Here is a 17235-nt window from a genome sequence, read left to right on the forward strand (position 1 = left end):
TTTAAAAATAGATCTATCCATAACTTTCTCTATTTCAAGGACAACTATTCCAGCTACTTCGGCCCGTTCATGTAACTAAAGTACTTCATCCCTGGAATCATTTTAGTAAGATCTCTTCTGTACTCTGACTACAGCCACCTTCACTAGACATTGCACTTCTGATAAAACCAAACCAGTATTTTGCAAAGATTAAACATGACCTCAATGCACTTTTCACTTGTACACTTAGCATTTATTCAGAAAGCCTGGGAACGATTTGTAATTTTAACCTCTTTCCCAACACTCCCAAACATTTTTTAGCTAATTCTGCATGCAAAATGCCACACTCTTGTAATGCCATTACTTTTAGAATTTTTTATCGTCTTTTCTCAAACTTCTTATCAAAATGTAATAGCCTGCAATTCTCAGCATTAAATTTAACCTGGAACCCATCTGATCATTCAACTAGCCTGTCTTTATCTCCATGTAGTCTATAGGCACTTTCAGGTGGCCAAAATTTCCCGCTTGCATGGCAATATGTGGCTGTCAGATTTGGGATGGCTGGCTGCCAGAAGGCCACTTGAATCGGCAGGAGGTGCCTTCGAGGCAAACCTTTTAACCCTCCTCTGATAGGGATAATCGCTGCAGCACAGTGGTCCCCACAGCCACCTGAAAGCGGCTGCTAAGGGGATGACCGCTGCTACTACAGCCCGCGCCCCGACCGCTGCTACAGCCCGCGCCCTCCGCCCCACAGTGTGGGGACTGATATCGGGCTGTTGGGAGAGAGCAGGGTAGCAGGATCAGCTACTGATCCCAACTCTGACAGCCAGCCATCCCAAACCTGACAACCCGAAGCGACAGGAGCCGGAGTGCGCTTTTAGCACTGCCACCTGAACGACAATTCAAAGGGCCGCTTCCTCTTCTTCAGGCGCATTCTTAGCGGAGAATACACCTGAGGAAGCCTAATTATTACCCTCTGATCACTGGCTCCAAATTCTTTATCATCTACAAATTAGTATCATTTTGTATAAAATTGCTATAGTAATAATCAGAGCACAAATGGAGATGTTGGAGGAATTAGAAAACTGGCCATGATAGCTGGAAATTCAGTGTGTATGAACAAATAAAAATTATTAGTTAACTGAAAATACCCTCATCTCAGAAGAATTTAAGCTCCAACGTGGCTCAGCATCTTGTAGGTTGGAAGGTAATGCATTACCCCAAATGGATTCACCACATATGGAGGATTCCACCTTTGTTTCAAGCTTAGCATTTAAAGAACGTTGGCGCACCATTTTCATATCCCTTTCCCTAGATAATAAAAAGTATATGCATGTTAGTCTAAGACTTATTGTATAATAACACAGTTCAAGTATAACGACCCAGTTGCAACAACATAACCTTAATCACCATTAATACACATACCTGAAGAAAACAATTTAAATGTGTGAAGGCACAATAGGAAACAATTGCAAAGCTAAAGATGACGTGCAGAAGGACATACTTGGTGACAAGATACTGGGCTAACTTAGCATTGTGGGGGAGGGTTTGAAATCCCAATTAAGAAGATAAAATTAGAACCGAGGGAAGCAATCCTTACAGCCTTGGAATGAAAAAATGGAAGGCACAAGGGGGAGTTTTGGAGATGAAATTGGATTTCATGCAACTTGAAAAGGGAACAACATCAAGATTTTACCTTATGGATCGTGGGAGAGATGGGGTTAGTGGTAGATGGAGGGGGTGTGGGTACATTGGATATTAAACGCTTTGGGCTGTCTCGGAGTGATGAAGGTAACCACAAAACTCGTTCTTTCTTTTAAAATCTAGACCAGCTGAGACCCAAGAACATTCATATTCCCAGCTGCAAAGTGCATCAAAACCATCAAGGTTCCTGGCTGCAATCACGATTGCAGGTGTTCGTACCGTTTTTCTTTTCTCTCTCTAGATATCTCATCATCGTCGTCGTCACTGAATTTAAGCTTTTCGGAATAATCCACTTCCTCGTGTTTACCTGATGAAAATTAAAAAAAGATTGGGTATTATCAGAATCCCACATCATAAGAATTGGATATCCATGCATAAAACACCAAAGAGGGGCTTGCCAAAACATTCCAATCTATTTTAAGTATTGTGTGATACAGAATTACTCCTCAAAATTTTGAGATGCCAAATAGAGTTTACTTTCATTGAATTAGTGAGAAGAAAACGCCTTTTGACTCAGCGCTGTGGTACAGTTTTGCATTATAGAAAAAAAAGTGACACGGGCTGTTTTCTAAGCATGCAACCCTCCCGTAACGGGGAGAAGTGCCACCTGTACTGCTTCTCGTGCTACACTAAGGAAAAGTGAATAATGTATACGAAGCACAATATAGGATAACCAGGCACTGCAGACCAGTTCAGACAGGTCCAACAACTCAATTACAGATTTCAAGTTGCAAATTAGCCATTAAGAACTCCTCCTCCAGGTCTAAAGAACATAGCCATTCTATGGCTCTATATTTTGAAACCCGCGATTTCGTTTTTACAAGTAAACCAAAACATTGACTAATAAAACAAGTACGACTCATCAGCTGTTACCTACTTTGTCAATAATTTTCGTCATGAACAAAATGGATAGCATTCCTCTCAAATAACATTTCATTGCATCTTTGAAATAATCTTAAGGTACTTCATTCCCACCTGCCCATCCATCTTCAGTTTCAATGTCCAGCTGATCCAGTTCTTTCAAGTCATCTGGATTTATGATGGCCGGTCGATCAGCAGCCTCACCTTGTCGTCGGGCAGGCCTAACCGGGCGAACAGAACGAGAAACTCCACGAGGATATCTGCAGATAACCACAAGAGTTAAAAAGTGGACCAGTTTCATAGCTTTGCTCATGCTTCTTAGAGACAAGAATCAAAAGTCTGCAATATAAGGAGAGCAGGCTCTCAGGAACCTCAGGTGCTGCCCTAACCCACTGAGTTCCTCCAGCATATTGAGTATTGCTCCAGTATCCAAACAAATCAGCACCTCACTGAAATGATCAACATTAAGAAAAACAGAGAAACAAATTCTCTGCTGCACCTGTTCCCACAATGATCCTTTAAACTCCTGGACGTCTGAAATATCTTTTCTTTAATAAACACGGAATCCTCCTTTTGTCACTGTTAAAGCATGCATCTGTAGCTCTATTTTTCAAACTTCAACCCTTCCCTCACCTTCCCTTATGCAGAGCTTACAGCCCCTCTGTTGCAATGCCAAAAATGCTGGAGGAACTTAGCGGGTAAGGCAGCATCCATGGAAAGCAGTAGATAGTCAGTGTTTCAGACTTTTTTTGCTTTTTTCTCTCCATTTCTTCCCTCTCCCACCTGAAATCATCTGGCAGGTTGTGCTCATACCCTTCCCATTTTTCACCTGCTCCTTTCTTGGTATTCCTGAGGAAGGGTTACAGTTCAAAGCATTGACTATCTGTTGTTTTCCATGGATGCTGCTTAACCCACCGAGTTCCTTCAGCATATTGAGTATTGCTCCAGTTTTCCAGCATCTGGTCTTTCTTTTCCTTAAACTCCCTCTAGTCCTCACTATCTATCAGCCTCTGCATCCAAAACTTCTGCTATATTCAACGGAATGCCACTACCAGCCACATCTCATATCTACACCTATTTGCTTTTCACAGGGATAAGTTCTCCAAGACACCCAAGTGTGCTCTCCCCTCCCACCCACCCTATCTCAGTGTAACCACAGAAAGTGCAAATCTTGACCCTACATCATCTCCCTCACCTCCATAGAGAGCCACAAATATATTTTTCAGGTGAGAAAGATTGTCCAACCTAATCTACTGCATACGGTGTACCTGGAGTTGCATTTTCTGATTGGTGACCTCTTAGCCAAATGTCTAGATTTTCAGATTCAGATTTATTGAATCTGATATCAGATTTACTATCTGATAGCAGAATAAATGAGCTTCTTGTAGCCAAATATTTCAACACCCAACCATTCCTATAACATGTCTGTCGTTGGCCTCATCCATTGTCGGTGAGATCAAACGCAAACTTGTAGAACAACGCATCATATTCATCTTGAACAGCATTAAACCTACCTGCATGAACATTGATTTTTCTCATTTTAGCTAACCTCCTCCCTTATATGATTCCACTGTTATCATCTTTTTCTTTACTGACTCCTATACTTAATTTTTACTCTAGGGAAAAGGTACAGGAGTCTAAAGACGAGCCCTCAGCGGCACATACAGCTTCTTCCCTGCTGCCATCAAATCCCTGAATAATCGATGAACCAAGACACTGCCATACTTCTTGTGCCCTATTATTGTTATTATTATTTTATTTTATATAGTACAGGTACACAATCCTTTATCCGGAACCCTTGGGGGACTGTGTCCCAAACTTCGGATTTTTCTGGATTTTGGAAAGCCAGATTAAACTAGCGCTGCCGGTCTCTCCCCCTCGCCCTCCCGACTTGTGCTGCTGGTCTCCCCCCCTGCCCACCCGACTTGCGCTGCCGGTCTCCCCCCCCTGCCCAACTCGCGCAGCCAGTCTCCCCCCGCCCAACTCGCGCAGCCAGTCTCCCCCCCCGCCCAACTCGCGCAGCCAGTCTCCCCACCGCCCAACTCGCGCACCAGTCTCCCCCCCACCCAACTTGCGCAGCCAGTCTCCCCCCCCGCCCAACTGGCACTGCCGTTCTCTCCCCCTCGCCCGCCCGACTGTTGCTGCCGTTCTCTCCCCCTCGCCCGCCCGACTGAAGCTGCCGTCTCTCTCCCCACTTGCCGGATTTTGGAGTTTTCCAGATTTTAGATGTCCGGATAAAGAAATGTGTACCTGTAATAATGGTTATAATATCTATAGCCACTTGCAGGTGCAGTCACCTGGAGAATGCAGCTCCGGTCAGGCTGCAAGTGTCTGGGAAGAGACGTTCAGGTGGCAGCACTGAAGGAGGTGTTCTGCCATCTGAAAGGTCTGAAGCAGGGAGAGGGGCCACAGAGCAAACGCTGGCTCCTGAGTCTGAGAAGGGGCAGCAGTCTGACAGCTCGTCTCCCTGCTGCCTGAGAGCCCCCTCCCCGCTGCCCGAAGCCCCCTGGCGCGGGACTGCAGGGCTGGGGCGGGGGAGTACGGGGTTGGGGCGGCCGTCCCCGAGAATCCTGACATCGAAAGCTCTCACCTTTTAAATTTAGCGGAATTTTGTGTGCGTGCGTATGCCCCGTAGTTCCCTGTCGGCCGCCCCAGCCCTGTAGTTCCCCATCTGCTGCCCCAGCTCCGTAGTCCTACGCCGAGGGACTGTCAGGCAGTGGGGAGGGTAGGTTTTGGCAGTGGGGCTGTCAGCGAGTCTCCAGCTGACTGTCAACAGCCTGCCCGCTGCTAGGTACCTGAAAGCTGCTAGCAGTTGCAATGGGTGATTCTTGGAGCAGGATATTATATCTACAGGAGAAGGGTCAGGTAGGTAAACCTCCTGGCTGGGTTCTCCACTTTCAGGTGGCCACCCGACAGCCGCATAGGAGTACAATAGGCTGCTTTACAGTCGGGTATTGTGGCCACCTGAAAGTGGTTATGTTTGCTCTATGATGCTGCCACGAAACGCCAAATTTCATGACTTGTTTATGACAATAAATCCTGATTCTGACAAGATTATAGAGGCATTGATAGAGTGGACAGTCAGCACCTATTTCCCAGGGCAGGTTCAGCAAACACCAGAGGACATATATACAAAGTTAAGGGAGTGAAGTTTAGGGGAGACATCAGGGTTAAGTTTTTAAAAATATACACAGAGACTTGTGGGTGCCTGGAATGCCTTGCTGGGGATGGTGATGGAGGCTGAAATGTTGAGGGCATTTAAGAAACTCGTAGATAGACACATGGATGAAAGAAAAATAGAGGGTTATGGGGTAGGGAGGGCTTAGTACTTTTATTTTCTTTATAAATGGATCAGCACAACATTGAGGGCCGAAAGGCCTTTACTCTGCTGTATTGTTCTACGTTCAATGTCTTCTGATGCAGTTTGGTATCTGGGTGTTTTTGACAAATTCTTGGGTTCACAAAAAATGAAAAGGCTTTGATTGATATACCAACTTTCACCCAATGCAATATTTTCCAGTACACAAATTAAGAGACGACAGCACAAATGTAATACAATATATTTTGCATAAATAACATTTATATGGTTTAAATTATCTGATTTTTCTGGAGTTTGAAATTGTTTAGAACTACATTTCACAATTAATGTATAATAAAAAAAAGTGCAGAAGTTGAACATTTTCTTACTTAATTGGCTCAGGTTGCTGAAATGGATACTGTAAAGATCCCTGTGGACCAACGATCCCTGTGGTAGGCTGAGGTTGCAACTGTGGTGGGCACATCTGTGGGGGAGAAAATATACAATTTAGATACTGGCAAACAGGTGATTAATAAAAGAAAGCACCACTTAGAATAAAAAGTTCTTATCACCATAACTCTATAAAACAAAGTTCTTTAGCCATCTCCCCAAAGATGGCCACAACATCCAGCCATCCTGTAAGCAATACCACCTCCTCCCCAACTCCTCAAAGAACCAACACTACCTAACACCAGACCTACCACATGGAAAGACATATAGACAAATGTATTGCAGGAGAATTGTTCTGAGGTTCCAGAACAACCAACTTCAAATTTTCACAAAACTATTTTGCATTACCAAAATCCTACCAGTCTAGTACTTCATTAAAGTGGTGCCATGACAAAACAATTGTAATAATAAAAAAAGGTCAATACCATGCACTCAGTCGCACTGTGGATTGCATTGTGTTTTTCTGAGTTATTTTTTCACATTTTTGATATACTGAAATGCAGATGAGATTCATATCTACAAGTGACAGCATTACAGCACGCAAAATCAATGCATGTTAACAAAGTTAACAGTATGACACAAGGAAATTTTTCTTTCTATTCTCACAGAATTTGAAGACAGCACAATTTTGATTTTTAGCCTCAGTTCCCTCTCTTTTGCTTATTTGTACATGCTTTTAATAGTAAAACAAACAAAGCAGATACAAACAACTAATATCTGCTTTGTAAAAGTAGAAGAGATTTCAGCTCTCTTCTACTTTTGAATGTCAGAGAATAAATTCAGGAAGCTGAACAATGTTAATTAAAACAATAAAATTCCACAGCGCAGAACATAAAACATAGCACAATACAACCAAACTGATTTGCTTCCAACAGTGATTCTTCTTGGATTGAAAATTTGTGACAACCACATTTGACTTCAATATTAAAGTAGCCAGAGTATGAATTTCTACACTCTGAGAGCAGAAATCAACAAAGTACCATCCCATCAGAAACCCCACTGACACATAAATGATTTCTGAAGTTGTTTTTTGGGTTGTGTAAGGTAAAACATCATGAGATGGGAATGTGTAGGGAGTTACCCTGTACAGGGCAGTAACAAGAAGGGGAGGTGTCCTTGTACTCTTGTTAGGTAAAACATCATGAGATGGGACCGGAGAAGGAGTCACCCAGTACTAAGGAGTAACAGAATGCATCCTTGTACTTACAAGATAAGAGAGACATTGATGGATTGAGAGGCAGGAAGCTAGCAGGGAAAGGATAGCAACAGTTTAAGAGAGACATTGATGGATTGAGAGGCAGGAAGCTAGCAGGGAAAGGATAGCAACAGTTTTAGTCATTGGACAAGTAATGATATGATGATGTTCTAAGCATGTATCCAAGGGTATAAAAAATCACCATTTTGCTGATAACGGCAGAATGCATTCTCCGGCTAACTTTGTTAGTCGCAAGTGTTACAATCCGGTAATAAAGAACAAAGAACCCTGATTTCGACTCAGCCTGGTGTTTGTCTCACTCATTCATGAACAAAGCAGACCTAACAGTTGAGGCAGCAAACTACTTGCTGTTCTACCAAGTCACCCCATGCTTGTCTTTGCAATTCAACATATTGATCTTGTTTGGCTGGCTGTCCTGCATTTGCTTTATTTAACCAGAGTATTTCTGTCTTATTTACCCATCCCAGGAAATTACATTGCTGTAGAAATGGAATCCAAAAGGTCTGCCTGTGATGCTGAGTGACAAGTGCATTGGGCCAGCTGGGCCTTTCTTGTTTTTTTTTTAAAACATTATAATTTCTACAGATTATATAAATATAGTGCACAAACTTTACTTTTATTTGGTTATGAATTTGTTTTAAAAAATTAAACAAGTTTTGTATGTAATTACTATTCAATTACACTATCAGAAGTTACTTGTAGCCTAAGACAACATACTAAGTTTCTGATTCTTTTTTCCCCAGCTCCACTGCAATCTTACATATATTAACAAGTTGTTCATTACTGGCAATTTAGAAGATGTGAAATCAACTTACAAATGTAGGCAGCATATCACGATAGGTAGATGGGAACTGGTGAGCCCCAGACTGCGATCCTCTCCGAAGAGGAGTAGCAGGTCGAAGGGAAGGTTCCTTTGGCTCATTTGATGACACTGGTACATTTACTGGATCATCTTGGCCTGAGCTTTTCGATTCCTCTGGTGGTGATGTATTTGATGGTGCTATGGGGTTTAGGTTTCGACCACCACCTTCCCTCCAAATGGCTACATCTACAAAAGAAAACATGACAATACTGCAATTTTAAAATGTAGACGATAAAATAAACAATTCCATAACACAATGGCAATCAAGTTATAATACAATGTTGAGGTTTTAGGACAAACCAAGCACTTTAAAACGAATTGGCAAAGTCATTAGATTGAACAATCTGACTTGACAAATTTTAAATGTCTAATCATAGATTTCTCCATCTATAATTTTGAATGAACAAAAAATAAACCATGAACATTTCTCATCAGTTTAGCTACATTTTGCACATGATGGGAAGTAATTTCATGTTGCACGTTAGTGGAAATGTATCCAGCATTAGTCACTATCATTCAGGTTTAAAACAGCTGATCCTAATTTTCTACTGAGGCGTTCATATTTGTCTGTTCTGGGAAGAAATACAGAAGATCTGTAGAAAATTAAACGATACAAATCAAAGAGGAAATAAAAACAGAGTTAAATTTATTTCAGACAATATAAAAAATACATCTATTTTGTATTATGTATATTTGATAATCTTCAGTGGAGCAGGCAAATCTTCAAGGTTTCAGATTCTATTTATTTTAGAGTTCCAAAATTTTAAAGCATCAAAATCAGCACCAGATTCACAACTTAAAATTAAAATCCTGCCCTAACTCTGTTTTAAGTCAGTAAAATTAGTACCCCGTCATTTGGACAGCTTCTGCCTCACAGTTCCAAGTACCTGAGTTCAACCCAGAGGCTACACATTCACATGCATTTTAGAAACTAAAAGTAACATCTTTCCTCATTCTAGATCCCTATACTCAGCACTTTTTTTATGCACTCCACTCAGACCACAAAGCTTTTCAAGTACATCTGCACACAAGTAATTTTAGTTCCTCCACCTAATTGTGTGCCTTACTTTGTGGGCGGAGGCTTGGTCCTGGCCCATAAGATTGATCGGTGGTGTCCTTTTCTTTTCCAGCCTTTTCCTGGTCTCCAGCTGCTTTCAGTGTTGGAAACTCCTCGTGAGAGAATGGTAACTGCTTGTTTAATCCCTTTGTGCCTAAATCAAACAACAAAAATGTAACTCTCAGTCAGACCATAGGCATGATTATTACACTTTTCAGAACCAGTGCCTGCTTTTCATTGTGTAAGGTTTCTGCTGAATATTGTTAGTGATGAATTGCAATTCAATTGAAAAAATGGTTCAAGAACTAGAAAAAATAGTTTTATGAAATGGCAAGGAAGCAAGAGGCTGCAGTAGCATATAAGGAGGACAAAAGAGAATACATGAGTTAAAGTGGTTGCAGAGATCAGATGGGGTGATGGACAGCATTTAAAAAATTTATTACACATGGGGAAGGGGAGGCAGGTAAATGTTTATAATCAAGCATGGGACAGATTAACATGAGACTTATCAAAGGACAGGAAAAAAGTGTAGTTAAGTTGGAAATTTGTGAAACGTAATCAGATAGTTCAACAAATCCATCACCAAGAATAGCACTAATGCTTTCTGGATTGCCAAGTAGGTGCACAGCTACCAGACTAAGCCTGCAGAAGTAGCAACAAAACAAGGGGAAAGACCAATTTGAACTCATCTTCATTAATGCTTTAAACCATGGCAGCATGTGGAGATCCACCAAGTAAATCTGAGGAGGTGAAGTCCCCCCCTTCACTCTTGAAACAATGCCATCATGTCGTATGCTAAACAAGATAGGACTCTGAAAACAGCTCCTCAAATCCATGAGACATCAAAATCCACACAATTTAATTTTCCCATCATTTGTAAACCATGGTCTGTCACTATTTTCAATTGACCATTACTATAATTTCAAAAGTTCAGTAAGATCTGCAGCAAACAAATACATGAGTAGCAAACCTAACAAAAGAAGCAAAGATAATACTCCCATAACCAACACAGAATAGCTCTGCACATCAAATTACGTTTGGTGATATAAAATTAAACCAAAGGTGAACAATGGCTCCACAAAAATCCATATCCTCAACAGTGCTGGAGTACCAAGAGTCTTAAGGGTGGGGCTGAAGCATCTATAATTAACTTCAGCCAGTACTTCTAGGAACATAGAAACATAGTAAGTAGGAACAGGAGTAGGCCAAAAATGGCCCATCGAGCCTGGTCCGCCATTCAATACTAACATGGCTGATCTAATTTATGACCTAACTCCACCTACCTGCCTTCTCCCCATATCCCCTAATTCCTCTATCATGTAAAAATTTATCTAACCGAATTTAAATATGTTTAATGAGGCAGCCTCAACCACTTCCTTGGTTAGAGAATTCCAAACATTCACTACTCTCTGGGAAAAACTATTTTTCCTCATCTCTGTCCTAAATCTACTCCCCCGAATCTTGACACTGTGTCCTCTCATTTTAGTTTCCCCGGCCAGTTCAAAAAACCTTCCTACATCTATCCTATCCATACCTTTCATAATCCTATATGTTTCTATAAGATTTCCTCTCATTCTTCTGAACTCGAGCGAATACAATCCTGGACGATTTAATCTTTCATCATGTCAACCCCTTCATCCCAGGGATCAACCTAATAAACCTCCTCTGGACCGTCTCCAAAGCCAGTATATCCTTCCTCAAATATGGAGACCAGAACTGGACACAGTACTCCAGGTGCGGTCCCACCAGTACCTTATACAGTTGCAACATTACCTCCCTACTCCTGAATTCAATTCCTCTAGCGATGAAGGCCAACATTCCATTTGCCTTCTTAATAACCTGCTGCACCTGCAACCTAACTTTTTGCAATTCATGCACAAGCACTCCCAAGTCCCTCTGCACAGCAGCATGCTGTAGTTTTTCACCCTTTAAATAATATTCAGCTCTTTTATTTTTCTTGCCAAAGTGGATAACCTCACATTTACTAACATTGTACTCCATCTGCCAGACCTTTGCCCACTCATCCAGCTTAACTATATCCCTCTGCAGACTCTCCACATCCTCATTACAATTTGCTCTTCCACTCAATTTGGTGTCATCCGCAAACTTGGCTACACCACATTTTGTCCCCTCCTCCAAGTCATCAATGTAAATGATGAACAGTTGTGGGCCTAACACTGACCCCTGCGGCACCCCACTTACCACTCTCTGCCAACTTGAAAAACTCCCATTTATCCCGACTCTCTGCCTCCTGTCAGACAACCAATTTTCAATCCAGGCCAATATACTTCCCCGGACTCCACTTTCCTGTAACTTACTGAGAAGTCTCTTGTGCGGCACCTTATCAAACGCTTTCTGGAAATCCAAATATACAACATCAACCTGTTCCCCTCTAACCACCACACCCATTATATCCTCAAAGAATCCTAACAAGTTTGTCAAACAAGATCTTCCCTTTCTAAAACCATGCTGCGTCTGCCTGATTGAACCCTTAAGTTCCAAAAGTTTCACTATTTCATCTTTAATAGCTTCAAGCATTTTTCCAACTACACACGTCAAGCTAATTGGCCGATAATTTCCAAGCTTCTGCCTACATCCCTTCTTAAAAGGTGGCGTGACATTTGGGATGATCCAACTTGCCCCACTTGAATTCCTCAGTGTGATTCACTCCAGCTGAATGAACACAGGGAAAATAGCAAGGTGTGTGGCTTTGATAGTAACAATTTAACATTCATAATATATGTTCCTCTATTCACGCTGACTGTTAGATAGACATTAACCATTTCCTGTTAAGTTTGAAGCCACATCCAGCTGTCCATCAACATCGAGGCACTGCCCAGCCTCTCCAACCTGCCAATCAGATGTGACCCCACCAGCCAGAGCACACACTACCATTGGCCAGCCTCGTAGCTCACAACCCCTACTGAGCAGGGCAGGTTATAAAGCTGCAACACCTCAGTTTCACTTCCTCTTTGTTATACGGTCACAAGGGTCTAGCAACCCCTTAAGCTAACCAGGAAGCGTGTAGGTACCCACTATAGTTAGAATTCCCCCCCCCCCTCTTTCCCTAAGGGGGTGTTCCAGGTTTGCAAGCCAGTTGCATTTCCCTCCCCCCTCTCTCCTGGAAATGTTTCTGATTGCATTCTGCTGCTGGCTTTAGGTTCCAACTGCTTGTAAATTGCTAATTACTTTGCTTTGTGCTGTTAATTGCTCCTGATCTGCCACTGTGTTGCTGGGGTAGCCAGCCTGTTTGTTTTGGTGATAAATCCTTTAGTTATCCATTCCCTGTGTCTGGGCTCGTTTCCTTCTGAACCCCAAACAAATCTCAACACAACACTGACCACAGAAGTGTATAGCGGTCACGTAGAAGTCCGACTCTCAACTAAACGTTACACGATGGAATACAACGATACAGAGTTGTATTCCCTTGGAGAAAAAAACCGTACAATTTAAGGAGGAAATATGACACATTGGTTAGGGTATGGCAGCTTTATCTGCCACATATAGGTACGTCGCGCATGCAGCCATCTTCAGCGCAAACTCCGGGAGATCCAAAATGAGTGGTGGACTAGCCTCGCCAAACGAACACAGCTCAGCGCGGACATTGGCGACTTCAGGGGTTTCTACGAGGCTCTAAAGGCTGTGTACGGCCCCTCACCCCAAGTCCAAAGCCCGCTGCGCAGCTCAGACGGCAAAGTCCTCCTCAGCGACAAGATCTCCATCCTCAACCGATGGTCAGAACACTTCCAATCTCTTTTCAGTACCAACCGCTCAGTCCAAGATTCCGCCCTGCTCCAGCTCCCTCAACAGCCCCTAAGGCTAGAGCTGGATGAGGTTCCCACCCTGGATGAGACATATAAGGCAATCGAACAACTGAAAAGTGGCAAAGCAGCAGGTATGGATGGAATCCCCCCAGAAGTCTGGAAGGCTGGCGGCAAAACTCTGCATGCCAAACTGCATGAGTTTTTCAAGCTTTGTTGGGACCAAGGTAAACTGCCTCAGGATCTTCGTGATGCCACCATCATCACCCTGTACAAAAACAAAGGCGAGAAATCAGACTGCTCAAACTACAGGGGAATCACGTTGCTCTCCATTGCAGGCAAAATCTTCGCTAGGATTCTACTAAATAGAATAATACCTAGTGTCGCCGAGAATATTCTCCCAGAATCACAGTGCGGCTTTCGCGCAAACAGAGGAACCACTGACATGGTCTTTGCCCTCAGACAGCTCCAAGAAAAGTGCAGAGAACAAAACAAAGGACTCTACATCACCTTTGTTGACCTCACCAAAGCCTTCGACACCGTGAGCAGGAAAGGGCTTTGGCAAATACTAGAGCGCATCGGATGTCCCCCAAAGTTCCTCAACATGATTATCCAACTGCACGAAAACCAACAAGGTCGGGTCAGATACAGCAATGAGCTCTCTGAACCCTTCTCCATTAACAATGGCGTGAAGCAAGGCTGTGTTCTCGCACCAACCCTCTTTTCAATCTTCTTCAGCATGATGCTGAACCAAGCCATGAAAGACCCCAACAATGAAGACGCTGTTTACATCCGGTACCGCACGGATGGCAGTCTCTTCAATCTGAGGCGCCTGCAAGCTCACACCAGGACACAAGAGAAACTTGTCCGTGAACTACTCTTTGCAGATGATGCCGCTTTAGTTGCCCATTCAGAGCCAGCTCTTCAGCGCTTGACGTCCTGCTTTGCGGAAACTGCCAAAATGTTTGGCCTGGAAGTCAGCCTGAAGAAAACTGAGGTCCTCCATCAGCCAGCTCCCCACCATGACTACCAGCCCCCCCACATCTCCATCGGGCACACAAAACTCAAAACGGTCAACCAGTTTACCTATCTCGGCTGCACCATTTCATCAGATGCACGGATCGACAATGAGATAGACAACAGACTCGCCAAGGCAAATAGCGCCTTTGGAAGACTACACAAAAGTGTCTGGAAAAACAACCAACTGAAAAACCTCACAAAGATAAGCGTATACAGAGCCGTTGTCATACCCACACTCCTGTTCGGCTCCGAATCATGGGTCCTCTACCGGCACCACCTACGGCTCCTAGAACGCTTCCACCAGCGTTGTCTCCGCTCCATCCTCAACATCCATTGGAGCGCTCACACCCCTAACGTCGAGGTACTCGAGATGGCAGAGGTCGACAGCATCGAGTCCACGCTGCTGAAGATCCAGCTGCGCTGGATGGGTCACGTCTCCAGAATGGAGGACCATCGCCTTCCCAAGATCGTATTATATGGCGAGCTCTCCACTGGCCACCGTGACAGAGGTGCACCAAAGAAAAGGTACAAGGACTGCCTAAAGAAATCTCTTAGTGCCTGCCACATTGACCACCGCCAGTGGGCTGATAACGCCTCAAACCGTGCATCTTGGCGCCTCACAGTTTGGCGGGCAGCAGCCTCCTTTGAAGAAGACCGCAGAGCCCACCTCACTGACAAAAGGCAAAGGAGGAAAAACCCAACACCCAACCCCAACCAACCAATTTTCCCTTGCAACCGCTGCAATCGTGTCTGCCTGTCCCGCATCGGACTGGTCAGCCACAAACGAGCCTGCAGCTGACGTGGACTTTTTACCCCCTCCATAAATCTTCGTCCGCGAAGCCAAGCCAAAGAAAGAAGGTATGCAGATACAAGTTACACCCCTTCTAAATAGAAGATAAATGAGATAAATGAAATGGGTCGTGGTGCAGATGACGTGCTCTTGTTTCGCATTTTTTTCATTTTACTTAAGGTTACTTTGGGTTTATATTTGGTTCTTTTAAGGGCCTGTGGCTCTTTAGACTTTTGGTTCTTCATGTTTGTTTAATTTCAATGTTTTTTCCCTTGTGATATTAGGGTATAGGAGGGAAGGGAGAGGAATGGGTGGGGGTGGGGGAAAATGGACTCTGAATGTAATACATCATTGTTGAGAAAGATTGTATTGTTTTGGATTTGTGTGAGTCTTGGAAAATAAAAATAAAACATCCAAAAAATAAAATTGGAATATTGCCCAATTGCAATATTCACTAATATTTTTAGCAGGAAAATCAGGTATTTTTCAAAATCTTCGCTAGGATTCTACTAAATAGAATAATACCTAGTGTTGCCGAGAATATTCTCCCAGAATCACAGTGCGGCTTTCGCGCAAACAGAGGAACTACTGACATGGTCTTTGCCCTCAGACAGCTCCAAGAAAAGTGCAGAGAACAAAACAAAGGACTCTACATCACCTTTGTTGACCTCACCAAAGCCTTCAACACCGTGAGCAGGAAAGGGCTTTGGCAAATACTAGAGCGCATCGGATGTCCCCCAAAGTTCCTCAACATGATTATCCAACTGCACGAAAACCAACAAGGTCGGGTCAGATACAGCAATGAGCTCTCTGAACCCTTCTCCATTAACAATGGCGTGAAGCAAGGCTGTGTTCTCGCACCAACCCTCTTTTCAATCTTCTTCAGCATGATGCTGAACCAAGCCATGAAAGACCCCAACAATGAAGACGCTGTTTACATCCGGTACCGCACGGATGGCAGTCTCTTCAATCTGAGGCGCCTGCAAGCTCACACCAAGACACAAGAGAAACTTGTCCGTGAACTACTCTTTGCATACGATGCCGCTTTAGTTGCCCATTCAGAGCCAGCTCTTCAGCGCTTGACGTCCTGCTTTGTGGAAACTGCCAAAATGTTTGGCCTGGAAGTCAGCCTGAAGAAAACTGAGGTCCTCCATCAGCCAGCTCCCCACCATGACTACCAGCCCCCCCACATCTCCATCGGGCACACAAAACTCAAAACGGTCAACCAGTTTACCTATCTCGGCTGCACCATTTCATCAGATGCAAGGATCGACAATGAGATAGACAAGACTCGCCAAGGCAAATAGCGCCTTTGGAAGACTACACAAAAGAGTCTGGAAAAACAACCAACTGAAAAACCTCACAAAGATTAGCGTATACAGAGCCGTTGTCATACCCACACTCCTGTTCGGCTCCGAATCATGGGTCCTCTACCGGCACCACCTACGGCTCCTAGAACGCTTCCACCAGCGTTGTCTCCGCTCCATCCTCAACATCCATTGGAGCGCTTTCATCCATAGCGTCGAGGTGCTCGAGATGGCAGAGGTCGACAGCATCGAGTCCACGCTGCTGAAGATCCAGCTGCGCTGGATGGGTCACGTCTCCAGAATGGAGGACCATCGCCTTCCCAAGATCGTGTTATATGGCGAGCTCTCCACTGGCCACCGTGACAGAGGTGCACCAAAGAAAAGGTACAAGGACTGCCTAAAGAAATCTCTTGGTGCCTGCCACATTGACCACCGCCAGTGGGCTGATAACGCCTCAAACCGTGCATCTTGGCGCCTCACAGTTTGGCGGGCAGCAACCTCCTTTGAAGAAGACCGCAGAGCCCACCTCACTGACAAAAGGCAAAGGAGGAAAAACCCAACACCCAACCCCAACCAACCAATTTTCCCCTGCAACCGTGTCTGCCTGTCCCGCATCGGACTTGTCAGCCACAAACGAGCCTGCAGCTGACGTGGACTTTTTACCCCCTCCATAAATCTTCGTCCGCGAAGCCAAGCCAAAGAGAAGAAGAGATCCTATGTGTGAGTACCAATCCACTACTTGGATGATAACACTGGGTAACGAAGATTTTATTCCTGAACATTTTTGGGCATATTTTATGGATTTTTGGGCTGTTGATCATGAAATTCACCTTAAAACTTTCCATCGTGTATCTTATTTTTAGATACAACCTATTTTTATGATTTCCCATCATATTTTAAGTCTACTTCAAGCATAGAAAAAAGTGCAAA

At 43.7% G+C, this 17235-nt stretch overlaps 1 protein-coding gene across 10 annotated transcripts in view; it reads right to left on the minus strand.

The window, feature by feature from the left end:
• The window catches only part of prrc2b (proline-rich coiled-coil 2B), a 95585-nt gene that overhangs the window by 63283 nt on the left and 15067 nt on the right, over positions 1–17235 (minus strand). For all 10 annotated transcript variants that reach the window (XR_011351671.1, XR_011351667.1, XR_011351669.1 and 7 more), the window contains exons 6-11: positions 9438–9581; positions 8324–8556; positions 6232–6326; positions 2659–2804; positions 1903–1990; positions 1131–1290 (exon numbers count right to left, since the gene is read on the minus strand). Coding sequence is in view for 7 of the 10 variants with exons in the window: in XM_069918478.1 (XP_069774579.1) it covers positions 1131–1290; positions 1903–1990; positions 2659–2804; positions 6232–6326; positions 8324–8556; positions 9438–9581 (866 nt within the window). In the remaining 3 variants the exon portion in view is untranslated. The remainder of the gene's footprint in view (positions 1–1130; positions 1291–1902; positions 1991–2658; positions 2805–6231; positions 6327–8323; positions 8557–9437; positions 9582–17235) is intronic.

This window comes from Narcine bancroftii, chromosome 1, assembly GCF_036971445.1.
Source record: "Narcine bancroftii isolate sNarBan1 chromosome 1, sNarBan1.hap1, whole genome shotgun sequence".
NCBI classification, from domain to species: Eukaryota; Metazoa; Chordata; class Chondrichthyes; order Torpediniformes; family Narcinidae; genus Narcine; species Narcine bancroftii.